This window comes from Raphanus sativus, chromosome 5 (genome assembly GCF_000801105.2).
Source record: "Raphanus sativus cultivar WK10039 chromosome 5, ASM80110v3, whole genome shotgun sequence".
NCBI classification, from domain to species: Eukaryota; Viridiplantae; Streptophyta; class Magnoliopsida; order Brassicales; family Brassicaceae; genus Raphanus; species Raphanus sativus.
The window spans coordinates 39,439,156-39,455,836 of record NC_079515.1 but is presented as its reverse complement, the minus strand read 5'-3'; the positions used below and the strand labels follow the sequence as shown (position 1 = coordinate 39,455,836).

General features: G+C 39.5%; 3 protein-coding genes and 1 non-coding gene across 4 annotated transcripts; 3 read left to right on the top strand and 1 right to left on the bottom strand.

The window, feature by feature from the left end:
* The first annotated feature begins 785 nt into the window (after window positions 1-785).
* On the top strand, window positions 786-857 carry TRNAW-CCA (transfer RNA tryptophan (anticodon CCA)). The gene has a single exon. It is a non-coding gene; the product is annotated as a tRNA-Trp (tRNA).
* Window positions 856-2,902, top strand: LOC108861581 (5'-adenylylsulfate reductase-like 5). Its single transcript, XM_018635483.2, has 4 exons — window positions 856-1,208; window positions 1,372-1,556; window positions 1,944-2,068; window positions 2,188-2,902. The coding sequence occupies exons 1-4, from the start codon at window positions 1,035-1,037 to the stop codon at window positions 2,610-2,612; spliced, it is 909 nt and encodes a 302-aa protein (XP_018490985.1). The 5' UTR covers window positions 856-1,034; the 3' UTR covers window positions 2,613-2,902.
* A 259-nt stretch (window positions 2,903-3,161) lies between these two features.
* Window positions 3,162-5,721, bottom strand: LOC108858988 (receptor-like protein 46). The gene has a single exon (XM_018632825.2). The coding sequence runs from the start codon at window positions 5,677-5,679 to the stop codon at window positions 3,241-3,243; it is 2,439 nt and encodes an 812-aa protein (XP_018488327.2). The 5' UTR covers window positions 5,680-5,721; the 3' UTR covers window positions 3,162-3,240.
* A 1,800-nt stretch (window positions 5,722-7,521) lies between these two features.
* LOC130495105 (uncharacterized) lies at window positions 7,522-11,280 on the top strand. The gene is made up of 2 exons (XM_056986216.1): window positions 7,522-7,999; window positions 8,943-11,280. The coding sequence occupies exon 2, from the start codon at window positions 8,943-8,945 to the stop codon at window positions 11,262-11,264; it is 2,322 nt and encodes a 773-aa protein (XP_056842196.1). The 5' UTR covers window positions 7,522-7,999; the 3' UTR covers window positions 11,265-11,280.
* The last annotated feature ends 5,401 nt before the right edge of the window (window positions 11,281-16,681 follow it).

Here is a 16,681-nt window from a genome sequence, read left to right as displayed (position 1 = left end):
TCTAACCTGAGCTTTAACCTTCATCTGCTATCTTTGAAGTAAATATCAATCGTAGCATACGTGTGTTCTTCTTGTGCTCATTTCATTGTCACTGAAAGAATTTTTTCTGACACAAAAGTATTTCTATCTGGATCTAGAATTGTAGATTCGGCAGTGTGTGGATACCATCATTTAGAAGTTTGAAGTAGTTACAAAGAATTTAGGAATTCACAATTTTGGCTGTAATTAGTAGAAAAACAAACGTAAATTTATAGTAGTGTGAGTTATTTTGAAAACTGTTATCAGTTACAATTAGATCGATTAGATAGTGGACATAGTTGAGAAATATTAGTGTTTTTCTTTTTGTAGAAAACAATAAATAGAATTACGAAACTGTTTTTGCAATTAAAATTTTTGTTTTTCTTTTTTTAAAAAAAAAAAATTATGAATCACATGCCACATGTCAAGATTTGATTGACCAAGTGACTTGTGCTTTAGTATATAGAGATTAATTGTTGTTTTGGATAGTATATTAATTGTTAATAATTAATAAACACATAAAATTTTAAGAATTTCTTAACATTTAGACCAAAAACTAGTATTCACATCAAAATATCTTATGTCATGGAACAAATTTTTTGTAAATCTATATACAATAAAAAGTTTTTATCTTGAATTTTATTTTCTTCATCGTTTTCTACTGACGGTCGGTCATCCTTTTTTTTTGGTCAACGGTCCGTCATCCTTAGATCCGATTTAGATAAAGTTATAAAGTTAATTACGTCGTAAAGGCAATAGAAACATCCGGATCCGTGGCGCAATGGTAGCGCGTCTGACTCCAGATCAGAAGGTTGCGTGTTCGATTCACGTCGGGTTCAAAACCCCGAAAATATCTCCGGAACAATTTTTTTTAACCTTTTCGAATCTACGATTTGCCCCAAATTGTCCTAATAGATGTTCTGATTCTTGAGAAATTAGGTTTTGATCTTATCTCAATCCTTCGATTCCATCCTACCTTTGTTTCTCCTCGCTCTTTGAATTGCAATCAAAGCTCCATGGATCTCCATGTTCCAATTCTCTTCTTCTGTGTGATAGCTGTCTCATGCTTTCCTTCTGGGTTCGCTTCATCTCCCGTTGACTTCTCCGTCTGCAATCACGAATTCGAGCTGTTTCGGTTCGATCTACACTCGAAATGCCCTCTTTCTCTCCATCCAAGCCCTCCTATAAAGGTATTGTGACTTACTTCTAGGGTTTGTATTGGCTTTCATGAGTTAGATTAATTGAGTTTGTGTAATAAAGCGTCACCAATTGTTGTCTAATATCTCTGTCCTGAAATATGATGTTGCAAAATTACAAATTGGATCTTAAAGTTTTGATTTTTCAATACGACAGGTAGATGGGGACTCGCTGGACAGGTTAATGGCTTTGAACCACGATGGAAATGCTTTTATGTCTGTGCTCTTTTATGCTTCTTGGTGCCCCTTCTCACGTGCTGTGCGACCTAAGTTTGATGTGTTGAGTTCCATGTTCCCTCAGATACAGCACCTATCTGTTGAGCATTCTCAAGCACTACCATCGTAAGCAGCCTTGTTTACTTACTACTCTTCCTTGTTGAAAGCACTACATAGTTATGTTATTCCATCAGCTATTCTACTTAGTATAGAAAGGAAATGGATTGAATGACTGACTCATAGTTTGCCTTTTCTGTTGAGATAGGATCAGTGTCTTTACTTACAAGGCTATGTGTGTTTGCTGTTACTTTATCTTACATTCCCTTGATAAACACTCATTTGATTTGTATTTCTTGATCATGAATTTAGGTTTGCTATACATCATTACCCTGTCTTACTTGTGTAATTGTCTCATTAGTGGCTGCCTCTTCCGTTTACTTATAGGTCTCATCATGTTTTTTTTTGGGCTTTGCCTTTGTTTATTAACTGGTTTTATTAATTGATTTGTTGCAGTGTATTTTCAAGGTATGGTATCCATAGCTTACCTTCAATCGTGATGGTAAACCAAACTTTTAAGGCGCGATACCGTGGTCGGAAGGATCTTACTTCCCTGATTGAGTTCTATGAAGAATCAACAGGTGATTCACCACACCACGTATTTGCGTGTGTTATATTCCAGTCGAATCTTTGGCTGGCACATCTCTGTTTGAAAAAAAATCAATCAAAATATTAACTGATGATTATTATGGTTTTACAGGTCTCAAACCTGTCCAGTACGTGGCTGAAGCGGAACCAGCAACCACCTTAGACACTACCAATGACAACCTGATCACATGGTTACACAATGGGGCATCTATTAGTGAAATATTCAAACGAGATCCGTTCTTGGTACTCTCTCTGCTGTTTCTCTGTTTACGAATGGCGATCCTCGTCTTCCCAATAGCAGAATCACGCATGAAAGCATTATGGGCTTCTTATGTTCCCAATCTGAACCTGGAAAGATTTGGAGAGGTAAGCCAAGTGTTCAGCCGTGCTCTTCACATGGTCGATGTGAGGAGGCTATGGTTGAAACTAAGACTCGTCAAAACAAGGAACTTCCATGAAAGGGCGAAGAACGCACAAGCTTGGGCTTCATCTCTCGCGTCTGTCTCTCTGGGCCAAACTTCATCAGACCAATCCTGATCCCTTGAGAGATCCTTCTAGTTATCTTGTCAGCATTTGAAAGAGACAAGCTTTAAAGTGTGTTCTGGAAAAGTTCCCTTACATAGTATGTTATACTGACTTTTGAGTTAACTTGTCTGCAACCAAAGCATGTAAATCCAGGAACAGCTTCGCTCCTGTTTGTGAATATCTTTCTCTCTTTTTTGTTTTTTGTTTTTTTGTTTTGTTTTTATAAATCTGAGATATCTGTTTTGACCTCATTTCTCTGACTCGAGAATAATTTTGATTATTTCAGCTAACATTTCTCTGAATCTTATTATAATGTTTGATGAGTTGTGTTGGCTCGATGATAGTTACATATGGTATGGTAAGCCATTATCATGTGCATGCTACACTACAGAGGATATCGCGTAGCATTTTATGAATGTTTCATGGTTTACTACAAGCCTGAACCATTTTTCAAATATTATTGAAACTTAGGACACAGCTGTTTGGTTTGGCATTTAAACCGAACAAGAACTTAAAGCTCAAACAGATTCAATTCTTGCTGCTGGTTGGATAAGCAGCAGATTTCATTGCTCACATAAACTGTTTTATTTCGTACTTTTTTGAATACTACAACACCAGAATAGTAATTTCACATTGGGTCTCAAGGAGACGAAGTTTTCATTTTCTTAAACCCTTCTCTGTTCTTGAGAGATCTCCGTGGAGGTGGTGGTGGTCTGCTGAAATAGCCAACCAGATACATTACCGAAACCGCCACAAGAAACCCACATGGACAACCTATGAGTGCAGCTTTCCATGAGAAGAATGATTCATCTTCCTCTTCTTCCTCTGCTGGTTCTGTCAATGTTGCATTATTAAAACATGGTACTTGGATTTGCATTCCACATAGTTTGCTGTTGTTTGCATAAATATTTGGATCATTTAGCCTGTCTAGCTGAGGACTCTCAGGGATTGGACCTGTAAGCTTGTTGTTACTCAACCCCAAAGTATTCAGCTCACCGAGATTGGATAAAGTTTTTGGGATCTCTCCAGAGAGGTTGTTGTGTGAAAGGTCTAAGACCTCTATCTTCTCAAGACCTCCAAAGCTCTTTGGGATCAATCCAGAGATGTCGTTGTAAGAGAGGTTTAAAAGCTTTAAGCTTCTGAGATTGCCTAGAGAAGCTGGGAGTTCTCCTTGTAGCTTGTTCTTGGAGAGGTCTAAGAGTGTGTAGAGGTAGAGGTTTCTGTTGGAAAGACCTTGCTTTGAGTTCTTCCAGTTCACCGCCAAGTCTTGTATCTCGATACTGAAGCTGAGTACGAAACTAAAAGAGGAAGAGTTGCTTGTGGGAGATACTATCATCCCTGGGAGATTCCCAAGAGATGAAGGGAGAGACCCATCAAGCTCGTTGTCAGAGAGATCCAAGACCTTGAGGCTTGTGAGGTTTGATATGTCTTCTGGTATTGAACCTTTGATGGAGTTGTTTCTCAGGCTAAGCACCTCTAGTGATGGAGATAGCCCTGATGGGATGCCACCAGAGATTCTGTTGTCGTGAAGGTCAAGATGCATCAAGAATGGGAGATTTTTGAAGTCCTGAGGGAACTCGCCGCTGAAGTTGTTCTGACTCATGGAGAGCATTATGGTGGTAACGCCAAAGGAAGCTGGGACATCCCCTGAGAACTCGTTTGAAGATATGTCGAGAACCGCGAGCAATGAAAGGGGGCTAAATCTTGGGAACTCACCTGATAGCTTGTTCTTTGACAAGTCCAGTAATAGCAGCCTGTAGACCATTGTAATAGACTTTGGTACCGGTCCTGAGAAGTTGTTTTCAGACAGCATCAGTATCATGACCGCGGTTTCGCCTATAGTATCAGGGATCTGACCAGAGAAGTTGTTTCTTGATAGGGAAAGAACTGACAGATTGAAAGTCTGAAACAAACTAGGAGGCAGTGAGCCTGAGAGCCTGTTGTCTGACATGATTATGGTTCCAATTTTCAGATCAGCCAACCACTTTGGGAAACTTCCTTCAAGTCTGTTCATGCTCAAATCCAGGAACAGAAGAGATGTTTGGTTCTTGAGCCAATCAGGAATGTTCCCTTCTAAGCCACATGATCTAAGTGACAGATGTGTCAACTTAGAGAGTGCAGAGACAGAGCCGTTCTTGTTCCACTGGAGTTTGTTACCTCCTAGCCGCAGTATCTTCAGCTTCTCAAGGCTAAACAGCCATGTGGGTATCTCACCTGACAAGCCATGGTTATTCTCAAGCTCAAGGGTCTTGAGATTAGCCAGCTTTTGAAAGGACGATGGAATGCCACCAGACAAGTTGTTCCTGCTCAGGGACAGAGTTGAGAGATTGACCAAGCTCCCAATACCCTCCGGAATCCCAAAGGAGATAGAGTTGCTCTGAAGATCAAGCACTTCAAGATTCGTTAACTTTGACAAGGACAAAGGTATAGGACCAGAGAACTTGTTGTTCTTCAATGATAGTTTCCTCAGTTCAGTGAGACTACCTATCTCTGGAGGAATCTCTCCTTCAATGAGATTCTCCTCTAAGACAAGTTCATGCAGATTTTTGAGCTCTTTGATTTCACCACTCAACGTACCACCAATAACATTCATGCTCAAGTCAAGGCGCTCAAGAGTCTTCAAGGAGAAAAGCCGAGGAGGGATAGAGCCGTTGAAGCTGTTACGGCTCATGTCAAGAGAGATCAACCTGGTCAAGTTGGCAAAACCATCACCGGGAATCTCTCCTTGCATGTAATTAGACGAGACATCTAGCGTTGCAAGAGAGTTTATACGCATAACAGGTCTCAGAAGGCTTGAGCTCACTGAGCCAGAGAGAACAAGGGAGTTCAGGTTCAGCTCAATCACTTGTAGTGAACGAGTGTTGCATCTCACAAGCTGCCATTTGCAACAATCTGAGTTTGGCCTCCAGGTCTTTAAACCTCCCAAGTCTGCTGTGGAGTGGTTCTTGATGGCCTGAGTAAGTAAGTTCTTGAACTCGAGAAGGGATTGTCTTTGGTCTGGTGGGCAAGAGAAAGATAGTTGTGGAATCAAGAAGAAGAAGAAGAAGAGGAAGCAGGAGAGGAGACATGATTTCTGCATTTTTTTTTTTGAATTGTGTCACTCACTCTTCTTCATGTCTTGTTTTATAGTTACAAATTACAATACAAGAGATACTGCTTAAAAGACTTTAGCTTATCGACAATGTTTCTGTTCATTGTGGAATCTTTTTGTACGCACTAAGTGAGAAAACGAGTTGACTTTTAAGGTCTTTCTTTCTGTCTGTATCCTTAAAATAAACAGTTGAATTTTCACCTTACCGACCTCAAGTTGGTGACTCTGCTTAGGTTTTAAAGTTTCTACTGGATCATGACCCGCTCGACCGATCGGAAATCATTTTTATTTTATTTTTTTTACTAAATATTATACATGATTCATGATTGTAATGTGTATTAATATAAAATTTTGATAAATAACAGTATGTACTAATGTGTTTAAACAAGCAATGTGTTTAATTACTAAATTTGATTTTTAAACTTTATGATAACGTAAAGTAGATTTTTAATATATTATTTAAAATATATAGTGCTATATATTTTGTATTTTCAACATTTATCATATAAAACTTATATTGGGGTATTATTTATATGAAAATATTTGTAATATAATATATTTATATATTATATAAACATATCTACGATTTTCGCAAAGGCCATGCGCACCCGCACGGGTTTTATTTTTAAAATGTATTCTATATTGTTTAGTTTTATGTAGTATCGAGTTTGTATAATTCAATTTTGTGTTTAAAAAACAATATCAAAACTGTCTTTCGTATGTAAAAATAACACTTTGCAAGCGCGAATTGTGTCTTTTTATTGTAACACAAAATTTGATATAAAACTTATGTTTTTTACATTACGAAGTTTAGTTTTTAAAACTAATTATTACATAATTTCAAAGTGAATTTTATCTCTGAGGTGTAATATATTTTGTGTGTAATGGTTCAAAGCATTTTCGATATATATTATATTTCAGTTTGGTTTGTTTTTAGTATTATTGTATAAGTATAATACTATACAATATTACTATATTCTATACAATATATAAAGCTATGTGTTGTTTGTTTTAAAAAGTAGATTAGACTCAACATAGTTAAAGAATAGTCATATCTTTATGTATGTGTCTATGACTTATCTACCTAATGTTATCCGTGCAAATAAAATCAATATGGCCAATGAAAGTATACTGATCAACTTAAAATGAATTGTATAGAGTAACTCTAGTACGATTAATTTTTTAGTATTCTTAGTATCTATCTTATTTAAATCGACATGTAATAAAAGTGAAAGTCATATATGGAATATGGACAAAGAGAGGAATTGTATTTAAGGAAATACATCAATGTAAAATTAAACTATGGTATGTATTATATATAAAGAATGAGACATTTAATTTAAATATATGAGGTCCACCTTTTAAAATCCACCTAGAAGAAGTTTTAATGTTTCTGATTTAATAAGATAGATTATTAGTATGTGTAATTTTACTGGGTAAGAAAATCAGTTAAATCTTGTATGTAGAAACTGATTACATTTACAAACCATTATATAAAATTTCAGCGGTTCCCTTTAATTTATTTTAACAAAAAAATCAATTGTTTACCATTGTTGACAGGAAAAAAAGAAATGAATTGTTTACTATATAAATGATATTAACAAATTTAAATGTGTTTGGTTGAAAATACAAGAGCTCAAATGTGAACAGAACTTTTTATTCTTAGTGGCTTTTGAACATAAGTTATAGACTCCAAATGGTTGAATTTGATTTGTTATTCTTAGGTTTCAAGGCTTCATGATTTCCTTCAAACTCAAACTCATTGTGATAAGACTCTCATAGCACCATTATGGCTAAAACTATTTTGGGTTTCTTAAATTTTTTGGGCTTATTGCAAAAGTGACTCAAAACTTGAATTCAAACAGAAAACTAACCTTTTCTTTTGACTCATTTTTTTTTTGAGTTTTTAACCCCACATCTGCATTTTATCTACGAAAATGCCATTAACCCTTTTTTTTTTTTTTTTTCGAAAATGGCTTCTTTACTGTCTCAACCTCATTTTCTTCAAGTATTTACAATATTGCCACTGCCATGAATAGTGGGAACAACCTTGTACGAACTGTTTGGAGCTTTTAATGCCCTTTAATGCACGTAAATCTCTTTACACTCTCTCTGTTTCAATTGTTATGAACTAAAAACAACATTTCTTTCACTTTCTCTCCATATTCATCCAAAAAACTGAAGCTTTTGATTCAAAATTGTTTGGAGCCATATTTCTTTCGTTTTGACTTACGGTTGCTTTCGTTTGAGGTTCTGGGTGGTTGGAGAAGACCCTGTGTGCAAACAAAGTCATCTCACCTAGTTGAAGGTACGAATTTGAATTTTTTTCAAAATCTGTTCGCGTAGAAGACTTACAAGTAAGTCATCTGTATGTAGAAGACTTACTGATGAGTCTTCTGGTCAAACGGACGACTTAAACTAAGTCGTCCAGCTTTGTTTGGTGAAAAAAAACAGTCCAGACGACTTATATATAAGTCGTCTACGAGAAACAGGCTAGTTTTGCATTTGACCGAATCGTGTCAGATCTTTGACTATTTCTGGACGACTTATAATTCAGTCGTCTCTCGGAAAGTTAAAATTTCAATATTTTATTAAACTAGACGACTTACGTGTAAGTCGTCTTAGGTTAGTTTTGTAGTTGAAAAATAAAACTTCATAATTTAATTTTTACCAGACGACATAATATAAAGTCGTCCCGTCAGAAGACTTAATTTAAAGTCGTCCGGGGAAAGCAAAGTCGTCCAGAATTTTTCCCAATTAAGTCGTCCAAACCTTGCTTATCCCGGACGACCTTAAATTAAGTCGTCTAGCTGGACGACTTTTAGTTAAGTCGTCTGGAGAAAGTTAAATTTCAAGTTTTATTTTTCAATTACAAAACTAACCTGGGACGACTTACGTGTAAGTCGTCTAGTTTGAATAAAATATTGAAATTTTTACTTTCCAGAGACGACTGATTTATAAGTCGTCCAGAAATAGTCAAAGATCTGACACGATTCGGTCAAATGCAAAACTAGCCCGTTTTTCGTAGACGACTTATATATAAGTCGTCTGAATTTTTTTTTTAACAAACAAAGCCGGACGACTTAGAATTAAGTCGTCCCTTTTAATTTTCAATTGCAAAAGTGACCTCTTTAGACGACTTACCTTTAAGTCTTCTGGACGACTTAAATCTAAGTCGTCTGCGATAATGTTTGTTGAACTTCTTCATTTTCTCTATGTTTACTAATGTGTTTTATTTTGAATATTTGCAGATGATTTTTAAGTTACATGCAGTGTATGGAGAATGGTTGTTGAGAGATTTCCGTTGGGATTTTGTGGTTGATGATCTCAAAGGAGCAAGATTGTTTTTATTGAATGAAGATTCAACACATGCTGAACTTGTTGCAATGGCTCAAGAAGATTATAACCTGGACATGAGATCAGTGACTGTGGAGATTAGCTACTCATTACCAGCAGAAATGATGATGACTCCAAGCAGTCCTCCCATTCATGTTACAAGTGATAGACAAGTTCGAAACTTGCTCGAGATACTCAAAACGCATAGAGTATGTCTTTGTGTATCAAGCCGCAGCAAGGTGGAAACGGTTTCAGAGAAAAGAGAAGAAGCTGGTGATAATGATGAAGCTGGTGAATGGGAAGAAGATGTTGGTGATAATGATGAAGCTGGTGAATGGGAAGAAGATGTTGGTGATAATGATGAGGCTGATGAATGTTTTGAAGATGTTGGTGATAATGAGTCTGTTGAAGATGAAAATCAAGATGGGGAGGAGGAAAATGGGGAGGAGGAAAATGGGGAGGAGGATGCTGATAACACTATTGTTGGTGAAACGGATCAGAATGGTGGGGATTACAGTCTTTATGGAAAGGTTCTAGATGAGGACGAGGAAGATGATGATAATATTTGTTTTGAAGAAATTGAAAAGACATATGCTAAGACAAATGCTATCGAAGGAGGAAAATCGGATTGTACCAGCATCTATGTCAACCAGAGTTTTGTTAGCAAGGATGCACTGCTTTCAGAGCTGCGGTTGACAGCAGTGAGGGGTAGGTTTTCTTTCAGAATATACAAATCAACAAAAACTCTCCTTGTGGCAATATGTCGGGTTAGCGGTTGTGGATGGAAGATCAGAGCGAGTGTGAAACATGGGTCAAACACGTTTTGGGTAACAAAGTATGTGGAAAAACATTTATGCTCAATTGGAGACCGAATCGCTCAGCGGAGACACTGTACTCCAAAGTATGTTGGTAGTCTTTTCATTGATCGTGTTGGGATCATTGATGGGATAACTCCACAGCATATCACTGATGCAATGAAGAACATGTTTGGCATGACGCTTGATTACACCACTTCATACAGAGCACTGTTATATGCACAGAAATTGGTGAGAGGATCAGCAGAAGAAGGGTATTCGCGTCTGCCTTCATATCTCGAGCAAATCTCCATTGCAAATCCTGATTCTATCACGGCTATAGAACTTGATTCTGAGAAAAGATTTAAGTATCTATTTCTCTCTTTTGGAGCTTCTATCAAAGGTTTTAAGTATCAGAGAAGGGTCATTGTGGTGGATGGAACTCACCTAAGTGGAAAGTATGGAGGTGTTATGTTAGTTGCAGCCGCACAAGATGGCAATTTTCAGATATTCCCATTGGCTTTTGGGATCGTGGATGCTGAAGATGAACCTTCTTGGGAATGGTTTTTCACAAAATTGGCTAGTTGTATATCTCATGACAAGCCTCTGGTGATAGTCTCTGACCGGCACGCGGCCATTAAAAGTGCGTGTGAGAAGGTGTTTCCTTGGGCAACCCGAGGAATATGTTATTATCACCTTCAAGATAACATTGTCAAAAAGTTTAAAGGGAAACATCTCATGTACTTGGTGAAAGGGGCTGCTTATGCGCACACGGTTCACGATTTTAACCGGTACATGGCTGAGATACGGAGTGCAAACCCGGAACTTGCAACGTATTTGGAGAAGGCCGACGCCAAGCTATGGTCAAGGGTTTATTGTAAGGGGAACAGGTTCAACATAAAAACAAGCAACATCGCTGAATCTATTAATTCCGCACTGAAGCGAGCAAGAGGATTTCCGATTCCGTTCCTGCTGGAGTTCATAAGGCAGAAGTTAGGAAAATGGTATTGGAAAAGGAGACAAGATGCTTTGAGTCTCCCAACTGTACATAGCCGGGGTGTTGAATACTTGCTTGCTGTTCGATCAGAGATAGCGGATACGATGACGGTCGAACCAATTGATGGATGGCGTTTCTTTGTCAAAGGTGGCAAAATGGACTGTGCGGTTGATTTGGAACATGTAAAGTGTGGTTGTGGTGTCTATGGAGTGGAGAAAATACCTTGCTCTCATGCTATAGCAGCTGGAACACATGCTGGTGTGCATATCGACACACTTGTATGTCCACTTTACTCAAAGAATCATCTGTATGCAGGATACTCAGAGAATATATATCCTATCGTGTCACAACATATTGAGGAACGAGAATGCTTTCCTCCAAACGTAAAGCGTGGTCCGGGGAGACAGAAGAAATCAAAGATGGCAATCTTGGTTGGAGCTATCTAGGATGAGGGGACACAAACCCAGGAAGAACACAGGGCACGGAGATGCTCAAACTGCAAGGAAACTGGCCATAGACGAAACAATGTACACAACCAGTTGACTAGTTGTCCAGACGACCTAAATATAAGTCGTCCAGTCTTGATTACCCGTCAGACGACTAATTTCTAAGTCGTCCAGTGTTTCGTCTACCTACGAAGTCGTTCCAGTGTATTAGAGACTACTTCTACTATCCCTTCAAAGTGTATTTTTTTTTAGACGACCTTTTACGAAGTCGCCAGTGTATTTAAGTCGTCCAGTGTATTTAAGTCGTCCAGTGTTTAGACTACCTTCTACTATCCCTTCAAGTGTATTTTTTTTTAGACGACCTTTTACGAAGTCGTCCAGTGTATTTTATTTTTAGACTACCTTATTTTTTTAGACGACCTTATTTGTAAGTCGTCCAGTGTATTTTATTTTTAGACTACCTATTTTTTTTTTAGACGACCTTATTTGTAAGTCGTCCAGCTGGAAAACCTTCCAGACGACTTATTTGTAAGTCGTCCAGCTGGAAAACCTTCCAGACGACTTATTTGTAAGTCGTCCAGCTGGAAAACCTTCCAGACGACTTATTTGTAAGTCGTCCAGCTGGAAAACCTTCCAGACGACTTATTTGTAAGTTAGAAAATCTATACAAGTTAGAAATCAAATAAATCATACATGCCCACACATACAATAGATTTGTGTAAACAAATAGTTCAAATATACAAATAGATTTGTGTAACAAATAGTTCAAATATACAAATTGATTTGTGTATCTATACAATTAAAAAATCTATACAAGTTAAAAAATCTATACAAGTTAAAAATCTATACAAATTGATTTGTGTATCTAAATCATACATGCTACAACATACCACCATCCTCATTATCTTTCAGATGCTGATCAACAAGCTCCGTCCATATGCAAAGCCATAGTATCCCTCATAGTCTTCGCATTGGACCTAGCAAAGTCTTTAGGGCTAAAGGGACCCCAAAGATGACAGTCAATGTACTTTGCAGCGTACACGCCACAATCACCATTGTTGGCCGTGGGTACATCTTTGAGGAGTCTCTCATAAGTGTATCGCTCCAACCCATGCATCTGGTCTCCGCACTCCACAATCAGATAAGGGACCATCTCGAGAAAAGGCTCCATTATCTCATCCCATCTTTCTGGTATGGTAGTTGAAGGTATGCTGTCCCAGACGACTATGTGCCTCTTAGGGATCGATTCCAAATAGCACCCAATGTTTGTTGTCCAAGTTCAGTGGCGCATAGATATCATAATGTCCTCCCCCACTTCTTGTTTGATTGGCAAAATGAAGGCATTGATCCGTCATACAAACTCGCCGCCCCACTAGGTAGCATTTTTCCTAAACCATTGTGATCAGACGACGATGTTTTGAAGACCAGATACTGTTCTCTCAAGACTGGGTAAAGTTGTGATCCAGGAAAGCACATTCGCTGGCGCTCCGGAAACATTGGTGGGTTCTCCTTATACCTCTGCCTCAGCACATTCATCCAAGCATCTATATGCTGCATATAAAATAATACAAGTTAGAACCTTCCAGACGACTTACATAAGTCGTCTGGAAGGTTTTCCAGCTGGACGACTTACAAATAAGTCGTCTGGAAGGTTTTCAGCTCGAAAACCTTCCAGACGACTTATTTGTAAGTCGTCCAGCTGGAAAACCTTCCAGACGACTTATATATTTTAAAATCTATACAAAGACAAGTTACCAGACGACTTATTTGTAAGTCTTCTGGAAGGTTTCCAGCTGGACGACTTACAAATAAGTCGTCCAGCTGGAAAAACTTCCAGACGACTTATATATTTACAATCTATACAAAGAAGTTACCAGACGACTTAAATAAGCAGAAGACTTACTACGTCTTCCAGCCATGCTTTGGATGTCCGGAGTTTTTGATACCACCAAGTTGGTGATGTACGTGGTTTGTCCTCCTTCCTTAGTGAAATAATCACTGCAAACAAAAAAGCAATCAGTTTTGGGTAGACTAAATCAAGCTATTATGGGTAAAGCAATCACTTACGGATCAGTTTTCAACCAATCAGCGAGCTCCTTCATCTTAGGTCTGTTTAGTGTGGGAAATGGATTATACTTTCCACTCTAAAGGAGTTTCCTTCTCTCTGCCGTATAAGGAGATATCTGCGTGGGAGCAGGTTCTTCGTTTCACTCCTTGCACACAGAAGCAGTGGGAGCTGTTTGGTCCAATAAACAGGCTCGGTTCTGAAGCTGAAGCTGGATCGGTGGAAGCGAAGCTCGGTTGTTGATCGTTGGAAGCGAAGCTCGGTTGGTCAGTGGAAGTGAGAGGAACAATCTCTTTGGAGGTGACACCATCTGCTTTATCCTCCGGCAAGATCTTATATACCGAGATCGCCTCATCTGCTGTATCCTCCGGCAACAATCTCTGCAATAAAAGAGAACAAGTTAACCCTGGACGACTTAAATAAAAGTTGGGAGAGGATTTGGTTTCAGCTGGAGTTCAGACGACTTATTTGTAAGTCTTCTGGAAGTTTCCAGCTGGACGACTTACAAATAAGTCGTCTGGAAGGTTTTTCAGCTGGAAAAACTTCAGACGACTTATTTGTAAGTCGTCCAGCTGGAAAACCTTCCAGACGACTTATATATTTACAAATCTATCACAAAGACCAGACGACTTAAAGATTTGATATTAACCTCTTTGGGCAGAGGAGAAGGCTGTTTCTTTGTGGAGAAGGTTTTCGTTTGAGGAGCAGGCTGTTTCGTCTGAGGAGCAGGCTGTTTAGTTTGAGGAGCAGGCTGTTTCGTTTGAGGAGAGGCTGTTTAGTTTGAGGAGCAGGCTGTTTAGTTTGAGGAGCAGGCTGTTTCGCCTTTGAGGAGTAGGCTTTGCCTTTTGAGGAGCAGGCTGTCTGGTGGGAGGAGTAGGATGATTGGTTTGAAGTGGAGGCTGATCCTTTTGAGGAGTAGTCTGTTTGTTACTAGCCCCGGTTTCTGGGCTTGGGGGTAGGGTGTTTTTTACTAACCCGGTTTCTGGGGCTTGAGGGGTAGCCTGATTGGTGACACACCTTCTTCTCCACAGCTTCCCAATCTATCGGAGATCTTCCTAATCTCCTGATGCACTTCTTAAACCCCTCTTTCATCATGTCACCTAAGTCCTGAACATGTTTTCTAACTCCTCTGGTCACCCAACTAGCCTTTCTCTAGCCTCTTCTGTAGCCTCTTCTGTAGCCTCTGTAGGAGCCCTCTTCTCTAGCCTCTTTAGGAGCCTCTTTAGGAGCTCTTTACGAGCTTTCTTCCGAGTCTCTGATTGTCTTCCTCCACCTCCTCCACAACATCTCTTTGGCTCTTTTCGATGGAGTCACAAACTTGGTTTTGTACCAGTGACTTCCCAGCAATCCATGGTCCACTTCCACGGTCTCCGATCATACATCATTTAATGATGTTCTCCGGGGGCGTCATCAACCTCAGAGTCCCATTTTGGCCACATTCACTAATGTCCTTCTCAACAAAGTTGATCACGCGGGTCTGCAGTAAATAGAAGAAGAATCGAGTTAGATATTTGAAACAAAATACTAAATAGACGACTTAATTATAAGTCGTCAACTAAGTCGTCCAGCTGGACGACCTTCAGACGACTTATTATAAGTCGTCTACTAAGTCGTCCAGCTGGACGACCTTCCAGACGACTTATAATAAGTCGTCTACTAAGTCGTCCAGCTGGAAGACCTTCCAGACGACTTATAATAAGTCGTCTACTAAGTCGTCCGGGAAGACCTTCCAGACGACTTATATAAGTCGTCTACTAAGTCGTCCAGCTGGAAAGACTTCCAGACGACTTATAATAAGTCGTCTACTAAGTCGTCCAGCTGGAAGACCTTCCAGACGACTTATAATAAGTCGTCTACTAAGTCGTCCAGCTGGAAGACTTCCGGACGACTTAATTAAGTGAAGATGGAAAGGTACCTGACTCAAGATAGCAGCTTTCATGAATCTGCGGCTCTGCTGCCGTCGTAAGCCAGAATCGGTGGAGACGGACTGTTTGCTCTGGGTAGACCAATACTAGCACCCAATCCCGGAATAGCTTCGTATACGCCCAGACCTGAAGAACTTGTATAAAGCATCCACGGTGTAACAGCCAGTAATATCTTTGTTCCACAAAGAGTCCATCAGCACTTAAAACGCGACTCTCCCCATGGATAATTCTCAACCTTTCTAAATCCATCACTAGCCTTGCGAGAGTAGCTCGTGTAGCGCTTGAGAACTTTTTCCCTTCAATGAATCCAGTGAAGATGGAAAGGTACGCGAGTCGCTTGCGATCTTCCCTGGACCAATCCCGCATCTTTCAGTGCTGCTATTATCTGATCAGTACTTGGCCCAGCTTCCGATGAACTCCCATCATCTCCCAGAAAGAAACCATCTGTGGGGTAACTTCACATTCTGGTGTCTCAAGGTCTCGATGTAGTCGCAGTTTAGACCAGTGATGTTTTCAAACTCTAACAGTGAAAACTCGCAGGTTCTGGACCAACGAGACACCACATCTCGTACTTCTTCTTAATGTCCAGCTTTAAACCGAGCAAATGGTGAACCAGCCTTGAAGCCCAACCAATCCCTGCTCCTTGAACTTGATGAAAACTCCCAATCTCGACTCCTTGAGCTCTTCAAATTCAGCATCAGTGAGAGCTTCCCTAGAGAGCAGTATGCAACTTCGTGTTATCCGTATGATACGAAATGCTATTGTGGGGTTCTGGCTCTTCCCCTAATGTGTAATAACCTACGGGGGAGTTCTGGAATATCCATCCTTTTGTCTGCAAAAATAATCAAAGACAACAATAGAAGTCAGAAACAAGCTAAATCAATCACGCCTTAATTGTTACTCCAGACGACTTAGTAGACGACTTAAATATAAGTCGTCTAGAAAGTCGTCCAACTGGGACGACTTAGTTGACGACTTATATTAAGTCGTCTGGAAAGTCTTCCAAATGGACGTACTAAGTCGTCCAGGTTGAAGACTTTCCAGACGACTTACTTAAAGTCTCCAGTAGAAAAAATTTCAAGCGGACCTGATTAGTCGCAGAAGGAGTTCGAGTAACGTCATTGGTGGTTATAGATTGAAAAAATAAACGTGAAACGGTGAGAATGAGTAAATTGAAAGAGACAACGTTTTATGTTCATCTTTTCAGAGTTTGATGACTTACCGGCGTTAGGGTTTACAGAGAAACGGCGCTACGGTTTACAGAGAAGAAGCGGCGGCGCTAGGGTTTGAGAAGAAAACGGCGGTGCTAGCTAGTGTTTAGAGTAAGCGGGCGGTGAGAACGTTGGTGAGCACGGTGGCGAGGGCGACGTTTGTTCGGAAATAGTGGAAGGGGGGCGCTAGGTTTAGAGGAATCGGCGGCGCTAGGG

What these genes read in the sequence shown, in the direction of transcription:
- LOC108858988 (XM_018632825.2), bottom strand. Translation starts at nt 5,679, where the DNA reads ATGCAGAAATCATGTCTCCTCTCCTGCTTCCTCTTCTTCTTCTTCTTC.
- LOC108861581 (XM_018635483.2), top strand. Translation starts at nt 1,035, where the DNA reads ATGGATCTCCATGTTCCAATTCTCTTCTTCTGTGTGATAGCTGTCTCA. An exon ending in ATCCAAGCCCTCCTATAAAG is followed by an intron (nt 1,209 to 1,371) that starts GTATTGTGACTT and finishes TCAATACGACAG; the next exon opens with GTAGATGGGGACTCGCTGGA. An exon ending in CATTCTCAAGCACTACCATC is followed by an intron (nt 1,557 to 1,943) that starts GTAAGCAGCCTT and finishes GATTTGTTGCAG; the next exon opens with TGTATTTTCAAGGTATGGTA.
- LOC130495105 (XM_056986216.1), top strand. Translation starts at nt 8,943, where the DNA reads ATGATTTTTAAGTTACATGCAGTGTATGGAGAATGGTTGTTGAGAGAT.